The sequence below is a fragment of the Pleurodeles waltl genome, chromosome 10 (assembly GCF_031143425.1).
Source record: "Pleurodeles waltl isolate 20211129_DDA chromosome 10, aPleWal1.hap1.20221129, whole genome shotgun sequence".
NCBI classification, from domain to species: domain Eukaryota; kingdom Metazoa; phylum Chordata; class Amphibia; order Caudata; family Salamandridae; genus Pleurodeles; species Pleurodeles waltl.
In genome coordinates this window covers 252,996,900-253,023,015 of record NC_090449.1, presented here as the reverse complement: position 1 = coordinate 253,023,015, position 26,116 = coordinate 252,996,900, and the positions used below count along the sequence as shown (strand labels likewise).

Genomic DNA, 26,116 nt, shown 5'->3' with positions numbered 1-26,116 from the left:
CACTGGAGGTCGGATCATTCAGGTCCTGGGGGCTGCGGGTGCAGTGTCCTTACCAGGCATCGGGTCTTTGAAGCAGGCAGTCGCAGTCAGGGGGAGCCTTGGGATTCCCTCTGCAGGCGTCGCTGTGGGGGCTCAGGGGGGTCAACTCTGGCTACTCACGGGCTCGCAGTCGCCGGGGAGTCCTCCCTGTAGTGTTTGTTCTCCACAAGTCGAGCCGGGGCGTCGGGTGCAGAGTGCAAAGTCTCACGCTTCCAGCGGGAAACGTGTGTTCTTTCAAAGTTGCTTCTTTGTTGCAAAGTTGCAGTCTTTGTGGAGCAGAACCGCTGTCCTCAGGAGTTCTTGGTCCTTTTAGATGCAGGGTAGTCCTCTGAGGCTTCACAGGTCGCTGGACCCTGTGGAACGCGTCGCTGGAGCAGTTCTTTAGAAGTGGGGAGACAGGCCGGTAGAGCTGGGGCCAAAGCAGTTGGTGTCTTCGTCTTCTCTGCAGGTTTTTCAGCTCAGCAGTCCTTCTTCATCTTAGGTTGCAGGAATCTATCTTGCTGTGTTCTGGGAGCCCCTAAATACTCGATTTAGGGGTGTGTTTAGGTCTGGGGGGTTAGTAGCCAATGGCTACTAGCCCTGAGGGTGGCTACACCCTCTTTGTGCCTCCTCCCTGAGGGGAGGGGGGCACATTCCTATCCCTATTGGGGGAATCCTCCATCTGCAAGATGGAGGATTTCTAAAAGTCAGAGTCACCTCAGTTCAGGACACCTTAGGGGCTGTCCTGACTTGCCAGCGACTCCTCCTTGTTCCTGACTTGCCACCAAAAGTGGGGGCTGTGTCCAGGGGGCGGGCATCTCCACTAGCTGGAGTGCCCTGGGGCATTGTAACACGAAGCCTGAGCCTTTGAGGCTCACTGCTAGGTGTTACAGTTCCTGCAGGGGGGAGGTGTGAAGCACCTCCACCCAGAGCAGGCTTTTGTTTCTGTCCTCAGAGAGCACAAAGGCCCTCACCACATGGGGTCAGAAACTCGTCTCTCAGCAGCAGGCTGGCACAGACCAGTCAGTCCTGCACTGAACAATTGGGTAAAATACAGGGGGCATCTCTAAGATGCTCTCTGTGTGCATTTTTTAATAAACCCAACACTGGCATCAGTGTGGGTTTATTATTCTGAGAAGTTTAGTACCAAACTTCCCAGTATTCAGTGTAGCCATTATGGAGCTGTGGAGTTCGTTTTTGACAGACTCCCAGACCATATACTCTCATGGCTACCCTGCACTTACAATGTCTAAGGTTTTGCTATAGTGCACCCTGCCTTAGGGCTGTAAGACCTGCTAGAGGGGTGACTTACCTATGCCACAGGCAGTGTGAGGTTGGCATGGCACCCTGAGGGGCGTGCCATGTCGACTTAGTCATTTTCTCCCCACCAGAACACACAAGCTGGCAAGCAGTGTGTGTGTGCTGAGTGAGGGGTCCCTAGGGTGGGATAAGACATGCTGCAACCCTTAGAGACCTTCCCTGGCATCAGGGCCCTTGGTACCAGGGGTACCAGTTACAAGGGACTTACCTGGGTGCCAGGGTTGTGCCAATTGTGGAGACAATGGTACATTTTAGGTAAAAGAACACTGGTGCTGGGGCCTGGTTAGCAGGGTACCAGCACACTTCTCAGTCAAGTCAGCATCAGTATCAGGCAAAAAGTGGGGGGGTAACTGCAACAGGGAGCCATTTCCTTACACTCCTGCTATGTCTTTGTTGATTGTTAAATATAGTGAGTGAACAGGGAAGCCGTTTTAAGTACATTTGCTGGACAATGGTCAATACGGGTTCCCCAACTACATGATAGCTTCACTGAAAATATGGATGTTTGGTGTCAAACATCTCGTACTATTAAACCCTCACTGATGCCAGTGATAATTAATACATGCACCCAGAGGGCTACTTAGCGGTGATCCCTTACTAAACTACCATAAACCAGTGTGCGGTCTGACCAGTTTTAGGCAGTCTGCCACCACCACACATGCTTCTGACCTATCAGGAGGAGAGCTTTTGCTCTTGGTCGCTTAGAGACAAAGCCTGCTCTGGGGGAGGCGTTTACACAACCGACCCAACATGGTGACCTGCAAATCCACATTCCAAGGCAGGTAAGCTTCAAAGAAGCATACCACCCTTGGTATGCAGATCTGGCTTCCCTCAAAGGAGGTATGCCAACCCCCCTACCCAAGGGCCCTTTTGGCACCTGACCTGGGCAAGAGGGAAACTGAGTATCCAAGAAGGTGTGTCCACCCCTCAGCCCTGTCCTTCCCCTAAGGTGTGCTGCCTGATGTGGATCCCACATTTAGAAATCTGCCATCTTGGTGTTGGCAGACTTCAGCACTCTGGGACAGGGTTATGCCCACTTCCCACAGGAAGTGGTCATACATGGGGTGTAGTGACCCCAAGGGTAAGCAGACCATTGCTACTACCCTACACTCCCCGAAACATCCATAAACGCCGTATTTAGGGGAGTCCCTGGTACCAGGTATTGAGGTTCCTGCTGACCTACGAAGCAGGACACTGAAAAGTAACAAAAGCGAAGGAAGAAGCACCTGACCTGGAGCCCAGACCTGCTGTCCTATCTGCTGCTTCTGCCGAATTGTGCAAAACTCGCCTCCTTCTGCAGCTGTTGTTCCTCCAAAGCCTGGGAGGACTGTCTGCATTATAAAAAGACCCAGGAACTCCTGTGGAACAGCTGAGCTGCTCCCTTGCATCTTGCAGGCACCCCAAGAAGAACTGAGAGGACTCCGGACCGCCAAAGATCCGACACGTGAAAGCACGACTGCACCTGTGCCACACAGGCTGTGTTGAATTGGACCAATGGTGCCAGTGTTTTTCCCCAGCCCTCCAGAGACAAAGCCCACTTTGGACTTGACCACTGTGGACTCTGACATCACCTGCAACCTCTGCAAGCAGGCCCCTACAACTGCAAGTGCTCTGGGGGAGAAAGCCTGATGTCTCGACAACTCTACATCAGTTGCCTGTGGAGTGCCGCCCTGTGTGACTCGTTGTTGTGGTCCTCACCCTTGCCTAATACTTACTTAAAGTCCAAGAGATTGGTCTTGTAAGTCGCTGTACTATACCTGAATGCAGTACTTGTTCTTTGTAACATTACCGCTTCTGAAAATTGCACTGTCGACTTTTGAAACCTACAAATATTTACTTACCTGATCCTATTAATTCTGGTGCTTAAATATATATAAAGATACTTTTTATTTTTGTAACTTGGTGTGGATCTCCTTATTGAGTTGTGTGTCTCATTTACTGACTGTGTGTATTTGCAGATGTCTAACACTCCTCTCTGATAAGCGTAAGGCTGCTCCATCACACTAGCCCCTAAAAAGAGCACCTTGGGATTGCAAGAGCAAGACCCTGTCCACTAGTAATGGAACCCTGGGACTCTTTGCACAATATAGCTCGTTTTGATATATCATATAAAAAGCCAGCTTCCTACAGTGACTATGAGGCATGCAGTGTTAGGGGACATAGCACAAAGGCTGTGTGCGGTATGATGTTTTCACTCTTAGATGCACCAGCACAAGCAGCCTGAAAAGGCAGTCTGCATGTGCTAGGTGAGGGGTTCCTGAGGGTAGCACAATACATGCTGCAGCCCTTGGGGAACTTCTAAGTCCTCTTCTTAGTCCTTGGGAAGACCAGGTATTTTCGGAGTCATGGGCATCAACTCCATTGTAAGATTGTTTTCCCACAAAAGGGTGTATGAAGGAGTGATAGAGTGTAAGACTATAAATGTTCTATACAATTAGTAAGTAAAAATAGATGTCCATGCAAAAGTAAATGTATCTACATATGTACAAATAATAAAACTGCAACAACTACAGGCTTCCGGGGAGGAAGGAGGATGCATGTGAATCTGCAGCACTACATGCCACGAACAGATGTACACTGGGTAAGTGACATTTTCCGCTTGATGGGATGTGTAGCTGCAGATACACATGCTATGCATAGACTACAGAGCAGTTACTCTCCCCAAAAATTATGGTGGGTAGCCTGTAGGAGTTGAAGTTGTTTGAAATAATGTTCTTAAGACAGCTTGGCCAACATTGGCCTGTTGCTTTGAAAATACATCTCCACAATAATGTTTCGTAAATGTATGAGGAGTAGACCATGTGGCAGCTTTACATATGTCTACCATTGGTATGTTTCCTAAGAATGCCATAGATGCACCTTTCTAGTGGAATGTGCTCTAGGTGTGATCAAAAGTTGTCTTTTTGCCTTAATGTAACATGTTTGTATGCATTTAGCAATCCATCTTGATAATCCTTGTTTAGAGATAGTATTGACTTTATGTGGTTGTTGAAAAGCAACGAAAAGTTTTTTTGTTTTCCTAAAATTCTTTAGTTCTATCTATATAGTACATTAGAGCTCTTTTGAGGTCAAGAGTATGAAGGGCTCGTTCTGCAACTGAGTCTGAGTGTGGAAAGAAGACTGGCAATTCCACTGTTTGGTTGATGTGAATAGGTGATACCACTTTTGGCAGAAATGTAGGATTTGTTCTAAGTACAACTTTATGTTTGTGCACTTGGCAAAAAGGTTCCTCAAGAGTGAATGCTTGTATTTCACTAACTCTTTGCAATGAAATAATAGCTACTAGGAAGGCGACCTTCCATGTCAAAAATTGAATCTCACAAGAATGCATGGGTTCAAAAGGTGGGCCCATAAGTCTGGTGAGTACGATATTTAGATTCCAAGTAGGAACAGGTGGCGTTCTAGGTGGAATAATACATTTTAATCCTTCCATGAAGGTTTTTATAACTGGAACTCTGAATTGAGAGGTGTGTTGAATAGTCTGCAAGTATGCTGGTATTGCAGTAAAATGGAGTTTAATGTATGAGAAAGCTAGATTTGATTCCTGCAAATGAAGTATATAGCATACAATATCTTGTATTGATGCTGTAAGTGGATCAGTATTTTTAGATTGACAGTAGTAAACACATCTTTTCCATTTTTTAGCATAACATTGTCTAGTGGTAGGTTTACGTGCCTGCTTGAGCACTTCCATGCTTTCTAATGGAAGTTTTAGGTATCCAAACTCTATGACTTCAGGAGCCAAATCGCTAAGTTGAGAGCACTGGGGTTTGGATGCCTGATTTTACCTTTGTTTTGTGTTAACAAATCCGGTTTGTTTGGAAGTTTGGAGTGAGGTACTACTGACAGGTCTAGGAGTGTGGTGAACCAATGTCGTGCCCACGTTGGGGCTATGAGTATCATGATGACAGATGTCTGACGTAGTTTGTTGACCAGAAAGGGAAGGAGTGGGAGAGAGGGGAAAAGCGTAAGCAAATATCCCTGACCAACTGATCCACAGAGCATTGCCCTTGGGTAGGGGATGTGGGTGTCTGGATGCGAAGTTTTGGCATGTTGCATTTTCGCTTGTTGCAAATAAGTCTATTTCTGGTGTTCCCCACTTTTGAAAGTACTTTTGAAGTACCTGAAAGGGAATCTCCCATTTGTGTGTCTGTTGGTGGGTCCTGCTTAGGAGATCCGCTAGCTGATTGTGTAGTCCTGGAATGTATTCTGCCAATAGATGAATGTGATTGTGAATTGCCCATTTCCATGTTGTCTGGGCTAAAAGACAGTTGAGATTAATGTGTCCCGCCTTGTCTCTTCAGGTAATACATGGTCGCCATATTGTTTGTGCTTATCAGGACATTCTTGTGTTTGAGAAGGGGTTGAAATGCTTTTAGGGCAAGGAACACAGCTAATAATTCTAAATGGTTTATGTGAAAATGTCTGTTTGGAATCCCATTCCCCTTGAATGGTAAGGTTGTTGAGATGAGCTTCCCAACCTATCACTTGATGCATCAGGTATTGTGGTCTGAGGCACGGGGTCTTGAAATGACAACCCCTTCATTAAATTGCTGAGATTCCACCATTGAAGGGATGTGTGCATTTGGTGGTCCACCAACACTAGATCTTGCAATTGACCCTGTGCCTGAGAGGCATTGTTGTAAAGGCCTCATATTGAGTCTTGTATGCGGCACTATTGCTTTGCAAGATGCCATCATTCCTAGAATTCTCATGATACAGTGTATTGTTGATTTGGCTGTATTTGTGGTATGTGATTTTGGAAAGCCTGTATCCTTTGTGTATTTGGATATGCTAGGGCTTTTTAGCACCTAGGTAAGGTTGTACTTGTGCTGGCTGAAGGTGATATTTTCTGGTATTTGAGAGTGAACCCTAGTGTATTTAGGGTCTCTATTACGTACTGAGTGTGTTGTCGGCATTGTATAAAATTGCTTGATTTTATTAGCCAATCATCTGGATATGGGAAGACATGAATGTCTTGCCTTCTTAGGTAGGCTGCCACTACTGCTAGACATTTTGTGAACACTCTTGGTGCTGTTGTTATGCCGAATGGCAGAACTTTGAACTGATAATGTTTTCCTGCTATGACGAACCAGAGGTATTTTCAATGAGCTGGATGAATGGGTATATGGAAATACGCATCTGAGGTCTAAAGCAGTCATGTAATCTTGTTTTTGTAGTAGTGGAATGACATCCTGCAGAGTTACCATGTGAAAGTGTTCTCACAGGATGTATAAATTCAGAGATCTGAGATCTAGGATGGGCCTGAGAGTGCCATCCTTTTTGGGGATAAGGAAGTATAGTGAGTATACTCCTGTTCCTTGTTGAGAATGTGGGACCAATTCTATTGCTTGTTTTAGTAGTAGCGATTGCACTTGTTGTTATAATAGAACGTTGTTTTCTGGGTTCAATTTGTGGTAACGTGGGGGAACGTTTGGAGGGGTAGAAACCAATTCTAGCCAATAGCCATTGTGAATAATTGACAAGCCCCAATAGTCTGTGGTGATGTTTTGCCAATGATAGTGGAATTGCTGTAGTTTTCCCCCACAGGAGATGTGTGGGATTGCAGGTTGGTAAATAAGTCACTGTTTAGATGGTGTAGTGGCTTGCTCAGAGGTCTGGAACTTGCCGCTATTTCTAAAATATTGGCCTCTGTAAGACCCTCTAAATCCCCCTCTCTGATATTGTTGCTGCTGCTGTCCCTGATTTGCATGGGAGGTAGAGGCTTCAGAGGATTGTGGTTTGAATCCTCCCCTAAACTGTTGCCTGCGAAAGGAGCCTCTATACGGTGTTGTGTATAATGCTCCCATTGCTTTGGCAGTGTCTGAGTCTTTCCTCAGCTTTTCTATGGTCGTATCGACCTCAGGACCAAACAAATGTTTTTTGTCAATAGGCATGTTAAGTACTACCTGTTGAATTTCTGGTTTAAAACTAGAAGAACATAGCCATGCATGCCTTCTTATAGTAATGGCAGTATTGACACTTCTGGCTGCTGTGTCTGCAGCATCAAGGGCAGACCTTATCTGATTATTGCTTATGGCCTGGCCCTCTTAAACAATCTGCTGTGCCCTTTTCTGATGTTCCTTTCGGAGGTGCTGTAGGTGTTCTTGCATCTCATCCCAGTGGGCTCTATCGTATCTGTCTAGAAGTGCTTGCAAATTTGCAATTTGCCATTGATTAGCCCCTGTGTAGCCACTCTCTTGCCGGCACCATCAAATTTCCTACTCTCCTTATTAGTGGGAGGAGCATCCCCTGAGGATTGGCTATTAGCTCTCTTTCCAAGCGCGCTCACTACCACTGAATCTGGAGGAACTTGTTGTGTGATGTAATCCAGGTCTGTAGGAAGAGGTATTTTTTTTTTTTTTTGGTCAATACTCGGAATAATTACTCTAGCTGTGACTGGCTCACTAAAAATTTGGTCTGCATGTTTGACCATTCCAGGTAACATAGGAAGGCACTGATATCTAGAGTGGGTAGAGGATAGAGTGTTAAACAGGAAATCTTCTTCTAGGGGTTCAGTGTGCATAAGCACCCCATGGTAAGCAGCTGCACTGGAAACAACCTGCGTGTATGCAGTAGTGTCCTCTAGTGGAGAGGGCTTGGATGGATATAAATCTGGGGCATTATCCGGAATAGGATCTGGGTTGTATAGATCCCAAGGATCCACTATGTCCCCATGTGAGTACTGTGAATGTGTTGGTGAAGGCAACGGTGGTGGGCTAGTGGTTGGAGGTGAAAAGGAAAGCTGTGGTGAATGAGGAGAAGTAGAGGTAGGTACTGACTTCTCCTTATAAAATTTTGCTGGTGGTTAAACAGTGTCTAATTGTTTCCGAAAAGCCAGCTTCCTTTTGGTTTTCAGAGGAGGTGCAGTAGCAATTCTGCCAGTCTCTTTGTGGATGTGGATTCTGGATTGTCTCATCCATAACCTCCAAGATAGGCTTAATCTCAGTGTCCTCATCAGGTGGTCTGTAAGATTCCTGCAGTGATTTCGAACTCTGTTTGAGATGGCTCGAAAGTCATTGCTGTTCTGTGTAACAAGATTTTTTGGGGTTCCGAAGATTAAGGCTTTTTCGGTCCCGAAAATAGAGTTGGTTGTTTCAGCTCCGAAGCAGGGTGTCAAGGCTTCGACTCCGAGGAGTGAGGACGCTTACTCAAGTCCGAGGCAGAACTCTTTACAGATTTACTCAACTCCGATGTCAGAGGAGTGGACTTTTTCGGCACCAAACCCGAAGGTCAGTCGACAATAGTCTTTTTTCGGGTCGAACCATGGCCCTCTGGCAGTGGTGTACCGAAAGCCTTCAATGGTTTTTTATATATGGGCATAGGGGCAGAGGTACTCACACGCTGTCCAGCAGTGATAGGCCTATCTTCTTCTGATTCTTGTTTGGAGACAGTGTCTCGAATGGAGAACGCGGTCTGCGCCTGTTCTTCCCCGACGTCGAGATGTTCTGTACTTTTCGATGCAATCTCTAACCTTCTGGCTCTCCGATCACGCAGGGTCTTCTTGGATCGAAACGATCGACTGGCCTCACAATCTTCTCCATTATGAACGGGAGAAAGACACAGATTGCAAACCAGGTATTTGTCTGTGTAGGGAAACTTTGCGTGGCACCGAGGACAGAATCAAAATGGAGTCCGATCCATCAGGCTTCCACGTGGTAGGCCCGAACAGGCCCGAGTCGGGCGTACGCACCCAGAAAGGCTAAATCTTGATTCAGATGGTGCTATCGGTTCGAGGCTAGATGAAACGGCGATCGAAACAATACCGACGATTAAAGGAGTTTTCTACAGTTTCTGATTCGAAATCTCAGAGCGAAAGGACACACGTCCGAACCCGACAGCGGAATGAAAACAATCTAACAATGGAGTCAATGCCCATGCGCGGTATGACCGAGAGGAGGAGTCACTTGATCCAGTGTCTCCGAAAAGACTTCTTCGAAGAAAAACAACTTGTAACACTCCGAGCCCAAAACCAGATGGCGGAATAATGCATAGCATGTATATCTGCAGCTACACATGCCATCGAACATAGTTATAGTACTTACCTTCAATTGGGGGACTGCCTATTTGCAACATTGTGTGGTTCCTTTCAGGTGTGATAAGTTACTGTGTGGCTACTGTGGTAATGCAAGTGCTTCACACTCCTTCAGGATATGTCTTGGCTGTTCACCACAGATACCACTAGAGAGCCCTGGCTTCCTAGACACTGTAACACTTAGTAAGAAGGGTTGCCTGGACCTGGTATAAGGTGCTAAAACCATAGGTGTCCACCTCACACCAGGCCAGCCTCCTACAACAGTTTTAGAGAAAGATCTGGCACTGGGGACCTGGCTAGCAGAAACAGTGCACATTCAAAATTGCATGGAATATCAGGCACAAATGGGGGTGGGGGATGGGGGGGGGAGGGCTGACCATGTAAAAAAAGGGGCATTTTCCAACAGCCCCTCCAACAAATTGTTTCAGGTCTACCACTGCAGAGAGCAACAGGAGCAGCGGCTGATCAACTGTAGATCATCCCAGTGACTCTTCTCTTGAGTCTATTGATGTGTTAAGCATTCCTGCAGCGAGCTCATGTGCAATCTGGAGTGAGGGACTACAGTGATTCAGGAGGCCCTTATGCCAGAAAGGCGCATGACTATGTGGCTTGTGACGTGTTGATTTGGCTAAACATTAGGATGAAACATGGCATGACTGCACCCTTGCAAAGCTGGGATAGGCCTTGCCCACCTTTGAAGTAAGTATTGCCTATAGATAGGGTTGAATCTGAAGGAGTTAGAGGTGGGACTTGGTGGCAGTGATGATAAACTGCAGGTTGTGTAAGAGGTTTACCGTGGCCTCGATGTGTGACTGACACCGTTGCTGCATTGTGCTCTTTATCTGTCAATTATCCAGGTAAGGAAATGTATGGTTGCACAATCGATGCAAGTGTGCAGCTGCTACTGTGAGGCATTTTGTAAACACCTGAGGTGCGGAAGAAACTCCGAACAGCAGCACCTTGAACTGAAAGAGTTTGCAACTGGCCACAATCTGGAGGAAGCGACGATATAAATGGAATTAGGAAGTAGGCATCTCAGAGGTTGAGTTCATCCATTAAGTTGCCTTGCTGTAGCAGTAGAATTACATCCTGAAGTGTGACCAGTGACAGAATCTATTTGTTAAGTGGCCTGAGGTTCAGGATAAGCCAGAGGGACTCTGCCTTTCTGGGAATGAGAAAGTAGAGGGAATACAACCTTGTGCACCTAGGTGTTGTGGCCAGGCTCTATGGCCCCTTTGAGAAGGAGAGCTTGAACCTATACCCAAAGCAGGCGATGGTGTTCTGAGGACAAGGTGTGCCTGAGAGGTGATAATGTGGGAGGTGTGGAAGCGAGCTTCAAACAGCAATTGTGTTGAACGATGCCTTATACTCGCTGGTTGGAGGTCAAGTGGGTAAGTACCTCTCAAGTCGACCTTCCTCCAGACATATAACATGGGTTAAGTGTCAGGTGGAAGGGTGGGGAAGTTGCAGGTGGTTCCTTTTGGTGAACCTGCCTTTACCACTACCCTTGAAATTACTGCTCCAGTATGCCTCTTGGAAGTAGACCTCCATGGAGGGTTGCTGAGCCTGCTGACGCTGGAAAGAAGTGGTGGCGTCTGGAGAGGTGGCCTTGGAGTCTCCACAGTAGGCTGACCGGCAAAGGGCGCATGAGGGGTGAGCCTCTGGAGGGCACCCATAGACACTGTGGTCTCCGTATCCTTTTTTATCTTTTCCAGCATCTCTTTAACCTGGGGCCTGAATAGGTGTTCCCAGTCAAAGGAGAAGTGGAGGGGATGCTGTTGGACGTCCGGCTTGAAGCTGGAGACACAAAGCCAGCCGTGCCTGCATAGGAACACTATGGAATTGATACCAAGAGCAGTGGTGTCACCAGCATCAAGGGTTCATCTCATTGTAGGGTTTGAAATGAGCTTCCCCTCCAAGACTAGTTCATGCCCTCTCTTACGGTACTCCTCCAAAGGATGTTGAAGGATCTCCTCCATTTCATCCCAGAGGGCCGGGCCGTATCGGGAAAGTAGGCCGCTGGAGATGGTGATCTGCCAGTAACTGGTGACCACAGCACACTTGTCAGCTGTGTCAATATGCCTATTTTCCTTGTCCGGTGATGGTGTCATCAGTATACAGTGAGTTGGCTTGTTTACAAACCGAAATGCACCATCAAGGAGGCAAGAGGGAGTTGCCCCTAGATGTATGGTAGATAAGAAGGGAAGGCTTTGAATTGTCTACCCTAAGGGTGACTACACAAGCTTTAACCCGCTTCCTAAATATGCTCAATGCCGGTTTAAACATGCCTTACAGAACTGGGAGGTAGTGCACAGAACGTTGAGGAGGAGAGTATCCAGCAGGAAGTCCTTTATGGCATCCCTATGCATATCAACTTTGTGGAGTGAGGTTGCACTACCAAGGACTTCGTGGTAGGAGGTACTGTAATTTGGCAGGAAGGGACAGGTAGGGTAGAGATAAGGGTCTCGTGGAGGGTCCACATTATAAGAATTCTTGACAATCTGTGGAGGTTTGTCATATGGGTACCCTATGCCGTGCTCCTGTCATAGTTGGACTCTCGCTCCTAGGCGAGACTGCTGGTTTAGGGATGACAGCACTTTTGTTTGTATGCGATTAGGCCAATCCTACAACAATTTGCAACTGTCAGCCCCACCTTCCCGGCTCACAAGCAGTACCTCACCAAAAACCCACACATTAGAGTGTGATTTCTAGCAGCCTTTATGCATGGACTCTAGAATGAGACATCTCAGGGGAATCGTGGTGGAACAGAGATTACCCTTTTCTCATGTTAGCAGTAAGTCTCAATCACACACAGGCAATAAAGGAGATGCAGAGAAGTTTTCAATTGGTTTATTAAAATGACTGCAACCTACTTTAAAATGCATGAGATGCAATAACTAAGATAATGAACAATGCAAGAAGCAGAATTGTAAAGGTGAGGGACGTGAATACAAAGACCCCCACCAACTTGCAATAAAAATTAAATGTGGAATACCTAAAACTCTAGTATGGTGAACCTCATCTCTAACCTAACGAGAGCTAGGTGTGTTAAACCTAATCTGCCAGTACCACACCCATGAGATGCGCCCCCCCAATCCTTGTTACCTTGGAATGAGGTCTCTAGATCAGACTCCGTGATCCGTGAAGGCTGGGTCTGCATCAAAGCGACGTGCAGCATAGATGGCGTCGTTAGCATCTGGTAGGTGTATCCCTCTGATAACCTTGACTGTGTGAGATATATTTATACAGATCTTGTAGGACCCCCAACGCAGGTGTTCCCAAACAATAGATAAGGAAGCATGCTTGGGGTGGCATTTATATAAACAATTCCCTCCAAAAGTACGTTATGTTCCTGTCACACATAAGTGGTAAAGGGACATGATGTGAATACCTACTTAACTTTAATGCCGACAGTGACTCCTTCACAGTGGCACTGATAACGTAAAATCAAAACATTTCACTAACTATAAACATAGCAGCCATTTTGAAAGAAATAATTAAATAAATGGGCAAAGACCGAGCAAGCTAAGTAGGTTAAAAGTCACTAAGTGACTGGGGCACAGGCCCGCAAACCAGAAGGCTAAGCTAAACTCCTGATTCCCATTGAAGCTAAATAGGATCCACTACACACCCCAAAGTCAGAGTGTGGTGACTCCTGTGGCATGTAAGGAGGGTGGTTAGTCAGAAGAAAAGGTGGGGAAGGCTATGTCTGTGGGATCATAGGTGGCTGATGTTGTGGAATGGGGTTGATACCCTTGTTGTACCACTTCTGCTGCTTGGGAGGCGGTGGAATCTTGAAAGCCTCCCCGAAGCTGAGCTGTCTCTTAGATGTCTACATGGAGGATGCAGGGGGCTGGGTAATGATCCATCATGTGTGAGAATAGATCATGATGTCCTGCTGGTGGGCATTAGGTTTCTCCTGCAGCTTCTGGAGGACAGGGTCCACAGAGCCGATGGAGGATGCCAGTTTCGGCACCAAGGATTTCGGTGCCAGCTCATTGGTTGTCAGTGTCGAGGTCGAGCAGGACTTTGGTACAGAAGACTTGGGATCTAAAGGGAGTCTTGGTGCCAAGGGAGGTTGTCGCCACCGAGTGTGTCAGCTTCAGGATCGTCTTCGGTGCAGAGCCATGGATGGATGTGGTGTCCAAAGATTATGTTCTGTGCCAACCATGACCCAAAGGCATGCCTGGGGGATTGGGAAGGAGTTGGGGGGCAGATGAATGAATCCTGCTCAGAATGCGAGCGGTATCGAGGGGCTAGGGAAGAAGGGCCCGTACTCACAACCAGTTGAGTGGGAGGGCAGTCTTTAATCTCCCGGTTTGAGCTGGAACTTGTGTCAGGTGAGTACAGCCACACATGCCTCAAACTACTAGTTCCTGCAGGATTTTGAACACCCTCTCTATCCCTTAGCCACTGAGGCTAATGCTACCATCTCAGCCCTTTCTATACTCTTTGTTATGCAGCTATATTAATATCCAAATAAAATACAGCCACTTAACAGTGTCCTGCAGTTACTAGGTGCAGGGTTAAAAGGTTTAAAACACCTTTACCCTAAAACAGCGTTTTGATCTTCATTTAGCCCTTTTCAAGGACCAACTGCTCAACATTAAAATGTTTTAGAATACTTTGCTCAACTTCCCAGGTCATAGATTAAATGGGATCACTGAATGAACTAGCCATGGAGAGCAATGAACAATAGGTTGAATGCAAAGAAACTTTACTGCTATGGGGAAAACCAATTACATTGATAGAACAAAACTAATTGTAAGACATTTTTACAAGTATTGTAATTAAAAAAAGATTTCATTATCTCATATATCTGAAATTGTGTATTAAGTCTTTATTCAGGAGCCACAATTTGTAGCTTTATTTCTGAATACACAGAACTGAAGTAGCCTACAAGAAAGTTCAGGGAATCCAGAGGCTGTTGCCTCAACTGGTTCAAGTGGCTCTAAATGGATTTATCCCCATTAGGAACAGCTCTTTGACATCCAGAGATTTTAACTGCTCATGCCTTGAGCTGCCACCCTAGTACTGGATCTACACAAAGCATTTGATACCAATCACTGACACTACCTCAACGGTGTCCTGTCCCACCTTGGCATTGCTGAGAGGAGACCGCCTGATCTGCATCATATACACCAACAGCACTGTGTCAAATTTTGGGACCTTTAATTCCCAATCCCTTCCAGTCGGCAAGGGCACCAGGCAAGGTTGTTCACTCTCACTGCTTCTCTTGGCTCTCACAATGGAGCACCTGGCCAGACGAGGAAGCGAAGAGTGGGCCATTCCATAACTGGGTGGAACACACGTGTAATCTCTTTATATGCTGATGATCTCTTCTTTTACTTCGGAGAACTATCGTCTCAACACTCCCTTACTACATACCTACTGTCAGAGTACCGCGTGGCCTCTGGGAGAGCTGGAATAAATTGTGCCTTTTCCCCCCTCTGACCTGCCATGGAGCCTGTTGCCCTAGACTTGGGCGAGTGACCCATTCCCTGGTAACATACCTCATTCTATTATTTAGGGATCAGCATCTACCATACGGTGCAGAACTTATTAGATGGGAACTTGAGAGGAGTGGGCTCATCGCTCCTGTCCCAGGTATTCTTCTGGAGGTGCACTCCAACAGTTTGTGATGGGCCACACTGCAGTATCCAACATGGTAAAGCTGCTCCACTGCCTGTATTATTTTGCTAACCTCCAAATAATCTTCCCCCAGAAGTTCTTTGGGGACCTTTGAAAACTCCTGGGAGACCTCACATGGCACAACTCTCGTAGGATGGTGACCATCTCGAAACTGCTGCCCCTGTTGACCCAAAGAGGCTTTGGAACCAGAACCAATGACTATTATTATTTGGTGGCCCAAGTCCATTGGCTCTCCTCGTGGATGGCGGACCTTTTCCTGGAATACACCGGCACGTTGGGCACTTGCTCACTCAATCCACATTGCTGTCACTAGTATCTCGGAGTACTTGGCCAACTTGCAGCCATACTCTTCTCCTTCAGGTAGTCCTGTCCTGTCTTATTAAAGCCTTGAGGGGCACAGATCACATCCCACCCTATGCTCTTGCAATTTCCCTATAGGGCTTCCAGATGAGTCTAGGCCCTATAACTGTACAGGAGCTACACACCTGGGACTAGGCCAGGATACTAACGTTTGGAGACTTATTTCAACATGGTCAACTCAGTAAACTCCCCTCCCTGACAGAACAATATGGATTACACTGGGATAATGTCTCCTCTATGCCTCCCTAAAGGGTGCACTAAGGGATAACTGAGCCGTACGTGAACTGGATCTGGCTACTCATCAGTTGCTGCCAGCCCTACATACACTGAGCAGCAGCCGTCGTCGTTTGATCAGCCTGCTCATGGTGGCATTAGAAGCTCAGACACAAATCACACTGAGACACTAAGGGACACTTGGGCGATGGAGTTTGACTGCCTGTTCAAGTGGGATAAAGTGCTAACGTATCACATGAAAGTATAGCAAAATGGCAGCCTTCAACTTATCCAATTCTATATGCTGCAGAACGCATACCTTGCCCCCACAGCGAATCACTCGTATATTTCTGGGATCTCAGATCAGTGCCACAGATTGGGCACTAACGCAGCATATATGACATGTTCTGTGGGACTGCTTCCACATATGTCCTTATTGGGATGATGTCTTGGTAAAACTCAAGATAGTCACAGGCCTTTGGGGAGGGGGATCCTGAGAGGTGATGGACCTCGGGATATACCATAAGCCCCAGAGGCTTAAGATTGTGGTACTCTTTTTTTAACCTTTCCCTTACGGTTGCCAAAAGACCTATTACCCTAAGGTAACATCCTCGTTCCTAACATCCCCGTCGTTTGAGGCCTAGTTTCGAGTGATGTGCCGCTGGGCAAAGACAGAGGCTAATGCCTTACACAAGGAGGTGGTGAGAGGGCTGCACCACCGCCCTACTGCTCAGAATTGGAAGGATCTACTATCTAGGTTGACTGACTCCAAACCCCTGCACCACCTCTCAATCCCATCCCCCCAAACACCACCACTCCGTGGCTAAGATCCCAGCACCCCCTCCCTGATCATCTTCTTTGAGACACAGATTCTCCCCATCACCTATCAAACTAACCCAAAAAATATACACACAGTCACTTCATCATCTTTAGGCAGACATCCGAGGTCCCCTTATCCCCACCTTCTATCCCTGGGGTCCTACCCGCGCCCTTTGCACGACCTCTGCCACCAAGTTGACCTCGCTTTCTATTAGGCTTTTTGATACCCTAGCATCTCAACAACATCCAATTTGTATTATGTAATGCTTTGATACGATTTTTGTATGATGTAAGAAATGCTAATAAAAAGATTTCCCAAAAATTAAAAAAGTGAAAGTGCCAGAAAAGAATGATATTTGTAAACTGGGTGAGCCCACACCACAGTACTGTCAACCTTATGTAGATTGAAAATCTGGTTGTGCAGCAGGGTACAAAAATTAAACTGGAGGCAAAAAAGCTTAAGGTGCAGTTTACCTGACTGGTGGATATAGGCCGGAAACAAGGCCAGTGAGATCTGCACCGACTCCTGCAGTGACTGATAGCAGATCTGCCGTGACTTTGTTGACTCTCCTGAGATGTTGTCCACAATATCTTTTAGTACACTGAGTGTCTCATGGATGATCATTTTGCCTTAAAAAGAAATAAAAAAAATATATAATGATCTGCTACCCACAGTACAATATCTTAACTTCTAGCATAATGAAAATGTCACTTACCCAGTGTACATCTGTTCGTGGCATCAGTCGCTGTAGATTCGCATGTTTTGCATAGCTCGCCATCTGGTGTTGGGCCGGAGTGTTACAAGTTGTTTTTCTTCGAAGAAGTCTTTCGAGTCACGGGACCGAGTGACTCCTCCTTTTGTCTCCATTGCGCATGGGCGTCGACTCCATCTTCGATTGTTTTTCCCCCGCAGAGGGTGAGGTAGGAGTTGAATTGTAGTAATAGTGCCCATGCAATGGAGTGACTAAGTATGTACTTATTTAAGGTTGAAATGATATATATACAAATAGTTGAAGGTAACTTCCGAACTGCTACAGGCTCCCGGGGAGGCGGGTGGGCACATGCGAATCTACAGCGACTGATGCCACGAACAGATGTACACTGGGTAAGTGACATTTTCAGTTCGATGGCATCTGTCGCTGTAGATACGCATGTTTTGCATAGACTAGTAAGCAGTTATCTCCCCAAAAGCGGTGGCTCAGCCTGTAGGAGTGGAAGTAGTCTGAAACAATGTTCTTAATACGGCTTGACCTACTGTGGCTTGTTGTGCGGATAACACGTCTACACAGTAGTGCTTGGTGAATGTGTGAGGCGTAGACCATGTGGCTGCCTTACATATTTCTTGCATTGGGATGTTTCCTAGAAAGGCCATGGTAGCACCTTTCTTTCTGGTCGAGTGTGCCCTTGGTGTAATGGGCAGCTGTCGTTTAGCTTTAAGGTAGCAGATTTGGATGCATTTAACTATCCATCTGGCTATACCTTGTTTTGATATTGGGTTTCCTGCATGAGGTTTTTGAAATGCAATAAATAGTTGTTTAGTCTTTATGATGTTCTTTGTTCTGTCAATGTAATACATTAATGTTCTTTTGACATCTAATGTATGTAGTGCCCTCTCAGCTACGGTATCTGGCTGTGGAAAGAACACTGGAAGTTCCACTGTTTGATTTAGATGGAACGGTGAAATAACCTTTGGTAAAAATTTTGGATTAGTCCTTAGGACGACCTTATTCTTGTGTAGTTGTATAAAAGGTTCTTGTATTGTAAAAGCCTGAATCTCGCTTACTCTTCTTAGGGAAGTAATGGCGATGAGAAATGCAACCTTCCAGGTTAGGAACTGTATTTCGCAGGAGTGCATGGGTTCAAAAGGTGGACCCATAAGTCTAGTTAGGACAACATTTAGGTTCCATGAAGGAACAGGTGGTGTTCTTGGTGGTATAATTCTCTTAAGGCCCTCCATGAATGCTTTAATGACTGGTATCCTATATAGGGAAGTTGAATAGGTAGTCTGCAGGTATGCAGATATTGCTGCAAGGTGTATTTTAATGGAAGAGAAAGCCAGGTTAGATTTTTGTAAGTGAAGCAAGTAACCCACTACATGTTTTGGAGTCGTGTGTAATGGTTGGATTTGATTAATATGGCAGTAGCAAACAAACCTCTTCCATTTACTTGCATAGCAGTGCCTGGTGGATGGCCTTCTGGCTTGCTTTATGACTTCCATACATTCTTGGGTAAGTTGTAAGTGCCCGAATTCTAGGATTTCAGGAGCCAAATTGCTAGATTCAGCGATGCTGGATCTGGGTGTCTGATCTTTTGGTTGTGTTGTGTCAATAGATCTGGCCTGTTGGGCAATTTGATGTGGGGTACTACTGATAGGTCTAGCAGCGTTGTGTACCAGGGTTGCCTTGCCCAAGTTGGTGCTATTAATATGAGTTTGAGTTTGTTTTGACTGAGTTTGTTTACCAGATAAGGAAGGAGAGGGAGAGGAGGAAAAGCGTAAGCAAATATCCCTGACCAGTTCATCCATAGGGCATTGCCCTGGGACTGCTTGTGTGGGTATCTGGATGCGAAGTTTTGGCATTTTGCGTTCTCCTTCGTCGCAAACAAGTCTATTTGAGGTGTTCCCCAGAGTTTGAAATAGGTGTTCAGAATTTGGGGGTGAATTTCCCATTCGTGGACCGGTTGGTGATCTCGAGAGAGATTGTCTGCGAGTTGATTCTGAATCCCTGGTATAAATTGTGCTATTAGTCGAATTTGGTTGTAAATTGCCCAACGCCAATTTTTTTGTGCTAGCAGGCTTAACTGCGTGGAGTGTGTCCCCCCTTGTTTGGTTAGATAATACATTGTTGTCATGTTGTCTGTTTTGACGAGAATGTATTTGTGAACTATTATTGGTTGGAAAGCTTTTAGTGCTTGAAAAACTGCTAGCAGTTCTAGGTGATTTATATGCAGTTTTGTTTGATGTACGTTCCATTGTCCTTGTATGCTGTGTTGATCGAGGTGTGCTCCCCACCCTGTCATGGAAGCATCTGTTGTTATTACGTATTGTGGCACTGGGTCTTGGAAAGGCCGCCCTTTGTTTAAATTTATGTTGTTCCACCATAGAAGCGAGAGGTAAGTTTGGCGGTCTATTAACACCAGATCTAGAAGATGACCCTGTGCTTGTGACCACTGTGATGCTAGGCACTGTTGTAAGGGCCTCATGTGCAGTCTTGCGTTTGGGACAATGGCTATGCATGAAGACATCAGGCCTAGGAGTTGTAATATCATCTTTGCTTGTATCTTTTGTGTTGGATACATGCGTTGTATGATGTTGTTTGAAATTTTGGATTCTTTGTGGACTTGGAGTGGCTACTCCTTTTGTTGAGTCTATTATGGCTCCTAGGTATTGTTGTACCTTGCACGGCAGAATGTTGGATTTCGTGAAGTTGACGGTGAACCCTAGTTTGAAGAGGGTTTGTATGATCTGATTTGTGTGGTTTGAGCACTCTATTAACAAATGGGCCTTGATTAGCCAGTCGTCTAGATATGGGAACACATGTATTTGCTGCCTTCTGATGTGTGCAGCGACTACTGCTAGACATTTGGTAAAGACTCTTGGTGCGGTTGTTAATCCGAAAGGCAATACCTTGAATTGGTAATGTATTCCTTTGAATACAAACCTTAGGTATTTCCTGTGCGATGGGTGTATCGGTATATGGAAATACGCGTCTTTGAGGTCTAAAGTTGTCATGTAGTCGTGTAGTTTTAGCAATGGTAACACTTCTTGTAGTGTGACCATGTGAAAGTGGTCTGATTTGATGAATGTGTTTACTATTCTGAGGTCTAGGATTGGTCTCAGCGTTTTGTCCTTCTTTGGTATCAGAAAGTACAGTGAGTAAACTCCTGTGTTTATTTGTGTATTTGGTACTAATTCGATTGCATTCTTCTGCAATAGTGCCTGCACTTCTATCTCCAGGAGATTGGAATGATGTCTTGTCAAATTTTGTGCTTTTGGTGGTATGTTTGGAGGGAATTGTAGAAATTCTATGCAATAACCATGTTGGATAATTGCTAGAACCCAAGTGTCTGTAGTGATTTCCTCCCATGCTTTGTAATAATGACCTATTCTTCCCCCCACTGGTGTTGTGTGGAGGGGGTGAGTGACATGTGAGTCACTGCTTAGTAGTAGGGGTTTTGGGGCTTTGAAATTTTCCCCTATTCCTAGGGAATTGCCCTCCTCTATATTGTCCCCGAAAACCTCCTCTGTACTGTCCCTGGTAACTGGACGGTGTTGCCTGTGAGGTGCTGGCTTGTGTGCCCTGACCCCGAAACCCCCCTCTAAAGGGTGTTTTACGGAATGTGCTGTAATTCCCTCTGCTCTGCGGGGATTAGAGTGCGCCCATGGCTTTAGCAGTGTCCGTGTCCTTTTTGAGTTTCTCAATCGCTGTGTCCACTTCTGGACCGAACAGTTCTTTTTCGTTAAAAGGCATATTGAGAACTGCTTGCTGAATCTCTGGTTTAAATCCAGACGTTCGTAGCCATGCATGCCTTCTGATAGTTACAGATGTATTAATTGTCCGTGCAGCTGTATCTGCAGCGTCCATGGAGGAGCGTATTTGGTTGTTTGAAATGTTCTGTCCCTCCTCAACCACTTGTTTTGCCCTCTTTTGTAGGTCCTTGGGCAGATGTTCAATGAGATGTTGCATCTCATCCCAATGGGCTGTGTCATAGCGCGCAAGTAGTGCCTGAGAGTTAGCGATGCGCCACTGGTTTGCAGCTTGTGCTGCGACTCTCTTACCAGCTGCATCGAACTTGCGGCTTTCTTTATCTGGGTGTGGTGCATCTCCAGATGTGTGGGAGTTGGCCCTTTTCCTAGCTGCTCCTACAACGACAGAGTCTGGTGGCAGCTGTGTAGTGATGAAAACCGGGTCTGTAGGAGGCGCCTTATACTTTTTTTCCACTCTTGGTGTGATTGCCCTACTTTTGACCGGCTCCTTAAAGATTTCTTTTGCGTGCCGGAGCATACCAGGGAGCATAGGCAGGCTTTGGTAGGAGCTGTGGGTGGAGGAGAGGGTGTTGAATAAAAAGTCATCCTCGACCTGTTCTGAGTGGAGGCTTACATTGTGAAATTGTGCTGCTCTAGCCACCACTTGAGAATACGCAGTGCTGTTCTCTGGTGGAGATGGCTTCGTAGGGTATGCCTCCGGGCTGTTATCTGACACTGGGGCGTCGTATAAGTCCCATGCGTCCTGATCTTGGTCACCCTGGCTCATGGTGGTGTGAGCTGGGGAATGTGATGGAGTTTGTGCTGGTGAGACGTTAATTACAGGTGGAGGAGAGGGTGGTGGAGTAACCTTTTTCACCACCTTTGTTTGTGGTGTTTGTTCAGTGTGGAACTCCAATCTTCTCTTTCTTCTAATAGGGGGAAGGGTGCTAATTTTTCCTGTCCCCTCCTGTATGAAAATACGCTTTTGCGTATGGTCTACATCAGTTGATTGTAGCTCTTCCTCAAACCTATGCTTTCGCATTTGGGAGGTTAGCGATTGCTCTTCTGTATAAGAGCCTGAAACTGGGTTGGTTGCAGTCTGTTTTGGCACCGAAACCCTGTCTGCATCTTTTTTCGGCTCCGAGGTGACTTTTTTCTTTTTCGGGGCCGAAACCTCTCGCCGTCGATCTTCGTCGGTGCCGCTGTCTCGGCGTCGAGCCGTGTCTACACCGGTATCTCGGTGTCGATGCTTGTCTCCAGCACTTTCTCGGTCCCGAGAAGGCTGCGTGCCGGTGTCTCGACCGGAGTCGGACGATCTCGGCACTGTTTGGGCCTTTTTCGGTGCCGATGGTCGGTCACCAAATTTATGGGTCGAGCCATGGCCTGGTGGCAGTGGCGTCCCCTGGGCCTTGTAAATCTTCTTCTGAGTGGTTTTCGACGTCTTACTCACGGTTTGTGTATCGTCGAATCCTTCGGAGTCCGATTCGTGGATCGAAAAGGTTCCTTCCTCTTCTTGTTCCTCGAACTCTCGGTGGGCTGTCGGCGCGGACGCCATCTGAAGTCTTCTGGCTCGACGGTCTCGGAGTGTTTTTCGGGACCGGAACGCACGACAGGCCTCGCAGGTGTCTTCACTGTGCTCAGGTGACAGGCACAGGTTACAGACCAAGTGTTGGTCTGTATAGGGGTATTTATTGTGGCATTTGGGACAGAAGCGGAACGGGGTCCGTTCCATCGGCGTTCTTCTGCACGCGGTCGGGCCGACCAGGCCCCGACGGGGGATCGAAAAACTACCCCGAAGGGCACCGGAGCTCTTCGATCTTTCGACGCGGTGTTGAATCTAACTACGCCGATCCCGAACGCAACAATACAGACGAAAATCTTCCGAAATTAGCTATCTTTCCGTTCAGAAACTCGGAGCGACAGGAACACGTCTGAACCCGATGGCGGAAAAAAAACAATCGAAGATGGAGTCGACGCCCATGCGCAATGGAGACAAAAGGAGGAGTCACTCGGTCCCGTGACTCGAAAGACTTCTTCGAAGAAAAACAACTTGTAACACCCCGGCCCAACACCAGATGGCGAGCTATACAAAACATGCGTATCTACAGCGACAGATGCCATCGAACTAACATTTACCCGTGAACAGCTGCAATCTCAGCAGTTAACAGGTTCTTATTAATTTTCATCCAACTGTTACTTCTCAATCACAGATGTTTTCAAATGCTTTGGCAACAGTGTATGGGTTTTAAACACAACAAAACCCAACAGTGTAATAAGTCCTGGATCACAGAAAAGGAAATAACGAGAGAGTTCTTCTTTATTAACTAAACTCTCCCATCTCTGGTAGCTAGGAATTTCAACAGCTAATGCAGTCCTCCAATAGTACTGGAAGGAAGAACATTAAGTAGTACAACGGAATTACACCTAGTGTACAGGTATCAGAAGATACAAAATAGATAGCTCAAAAGTGCATACTGCAAACAATATTTCTATCTGGACAGGCAGGAGTGAAAGCATAGGAGATGCATAAAATGTATTTTACAGCAGTTGTTTCCACTCAAACAGCATACGCATATACATTTCCACATTTGGTATTTTTTGTTGGTGCAAAAAAGTTATTAGGGTTCTGTTTTCCATTTCTGGCAACCCTACATTTGAAGAAAGCAAGAAAATGAGGCAAGTTCTGATCGCTACATTAACCAACCAAACCCTGCCAGTGTATCTTCTTTTGAGATCAAAAAGTCTTTTAGTTGCCTTGGGTGCAGCAGTCTGCTGTAAGGGATTCTTTGACTGGGTGACCTAGGAGTACTAACACTAAGAACTGTAATGCTCAGTGGAAAGAAAATGATAAAAAGTGTTGGTGGATGGATTTTTCCTGCTCTTAGATGGGCACTGTGCAGTTTTGCTGTCTTTTACAGATATTCATTTGCTTCAAGACCACAAAAGTAGATGCATGTGGTACTGGCTTGACTGTGCACATTTTAGGACCAAATCGTTCTTGCAGAGATTTAGTCTTTTCTAGTCTGGTTGCAGAGGCTAGAGATCTGCCTGCCACTTTCATAATGCAGAGATTTCCTTAATTCTGTTGCCATTCCATTGCTTCTACTTTCACGGCCTGGCTGTGTACTAGAGTCGAGTGAGATATACAGGTCAAGCAAAGTGAGATGCATTGTACACTGTATACATGTTAATAAAGGGACAAATCATGCTCCAGCTTGCCCACATTCAACACGCATGTGAGCAATAATGGCCTTTTGGGAGACGCCACAATAGGTGAAATGTGTAAAACAGCTATGTAGGGAACTGGGTTTAGGTGCTTAGAAGTCTCTATCGGAATAGGTAAATATTATCTTAACTAATTATCTACAAGCATTTCACTACTGAAATAGAGGATTTCTCTACTGAAATCTGGAGGAAAGATAAAATAATGTTATAAAAGTACACTAATAAATTAACTTCAAATACTGCAACTCTGAAATGTCTGTTTGTACGATACAACTTAATCTCAATATATTATATTCCATACACATATATCCCAGCACTATGTAATCATGTATCTATATATTTATCACTTTAGTCCTACTGCACAAAATACCCTCTCAAAATCTTTACTCTGTCTCCCCATCACTCTATACCTCTGTCAATCTATCCTCTAGCTCCACTCTCTGACTCATCCCAAACCCATTCTACTAATATGATCTCTAAAATAACCCTACCAAGACACTTCCCTCCTCTACCCTTCTTGGCTCACTCCAAACCTCAGTTTACTTCTATGATCTCCCAAACCACCCTCCTAAATTCTCCCTCACTGATCTCTCCTTTAACTCATCCCAAACATCATTTTACTACTATGATCTCCCCAATCCCTTTCTACAGACTCTCCTTTACTCACCCAAACCTCATCTTGCTACAATGATCTTCCAATTAACAGTTCTGGATTCTTACCTCCTCTATACCTCCATTATTCTATTTGATCCAACTATCATACGCACATCCTCTGCTCAAATCATACATCTCTATACTAAAACTAATACTGTACTCATATTCCCCTACACTAATCCACCACTAATCCTTCTGGGTTCCGGAGTAGCGTGCTACTCGCAGAAAAGTGCTTTGCCGCCTTGACAGCGGCAGTAAGCACTATATATATATATATATATATATATATAATTACAATATAGGGGGCATAGAGAGCCCAAGGGTCAGTTGCCCACACACCACTGGCACCCCTAAATTCAGTATTTAGGGGAGCCCCTGACACCAGAGAAGTGGATCATGACGACCTAAGAAAACCAAGGACACTGAAGAGCAGTGAAAGCAGAAGAGGAGAAAAATAAGCAGCTGACCTGGTACCAACCCCACCGGTCTGTCTGCATCCCTCGTCTTAAATCTGCACCAAAGTGGACACGTCCTGCAGCTCTCTCTCCAGAAACCTGGGCGGACTGCACGCCTTAAAAAAAAAAAAAAAAGACTCTCGCCCTCCTGGGAACCGTGGACCTTTTCTTCAGCAAACTCCAAAAGAAGGGACTCTGGAGCCTCTGGAAATGCCAAAACCTGACACCTGAAGTCACCACTGCACACGCCGTCACTGACCAGAGTTGAAAGTGGACCACCAGTGCCAACAAGGTTCCCCAGCCCTCCAGAGTCCGAGTCAATTGTGGTTTCAACACACCTAGACACTCCAACACCTGCAGCCTCTGCATGCAGCCTCCCTCTACCGTGACTGCTTCGATAAAGAAAACAAGATACCCAAAGACACCTCTGCACCTGTCAAGAACTCTTATCTTTATCTGTTTGAGTTCATTTTGAAAAATAACTTCACTGCAATTCTGCCGGAGGTGGACCATTTCCCCAAATGGAATAGCGTGTACCTGGTGCTTGGGATGCGCAGTGTTGGCATGTAATACAGCATTACAAGAAGTTGGCTTCCTATAGAGACATTATAAAAACCGAGAGTAATGTATGTGAATCGTGAAATTTAAGAATTCTTTGGAGGTTTTACTGAAATACGATGTAAACTTTAAGTTATCATCATAGTTGTTCAAATGAGTCACTAAGCTATTGTAGATGGTCTCTGGGCCCATCCATATTATAAAGATATCATTAATATACCTGACCAAAAACAAGATGTTATCAGTTAGGGCAGGTGGACACCTCCTCCAGGGATGGAACTTTTCAAAATAACCCATGTATAGGATGGCATACAAAGGGGAAAATGTAGCTCCCATTGCCAC

The 26,116-nt window shown here is 45.8% G+C and overlaps 1 protein-coding gene across 3 annotated transcripts in view; it reads right to left on the bottom strand.

Annotated features, from left to right (window-relative positions):
- The window catches only part of XPO6 (exportin 6), a 621,317-nt gene that overhangs the window by 202,781 nt on the left and 392,420 nt on the right, over positions 1-26,116 (bottom strand). For all 3 annotated transcript variants that reach the window (XM_069210348.1, XM_069210346.1, XM_069210347.1), the window contains one exon: positions 16,892-17,047. In XM_069210348.1, coding sequence (XP_069066449.1) covers positions 16,892-17,047 — 156 coding nt within the window. The remainder of the gene's footprint in view (positions 1-16,891; positions 17,048-26,116) is intronic.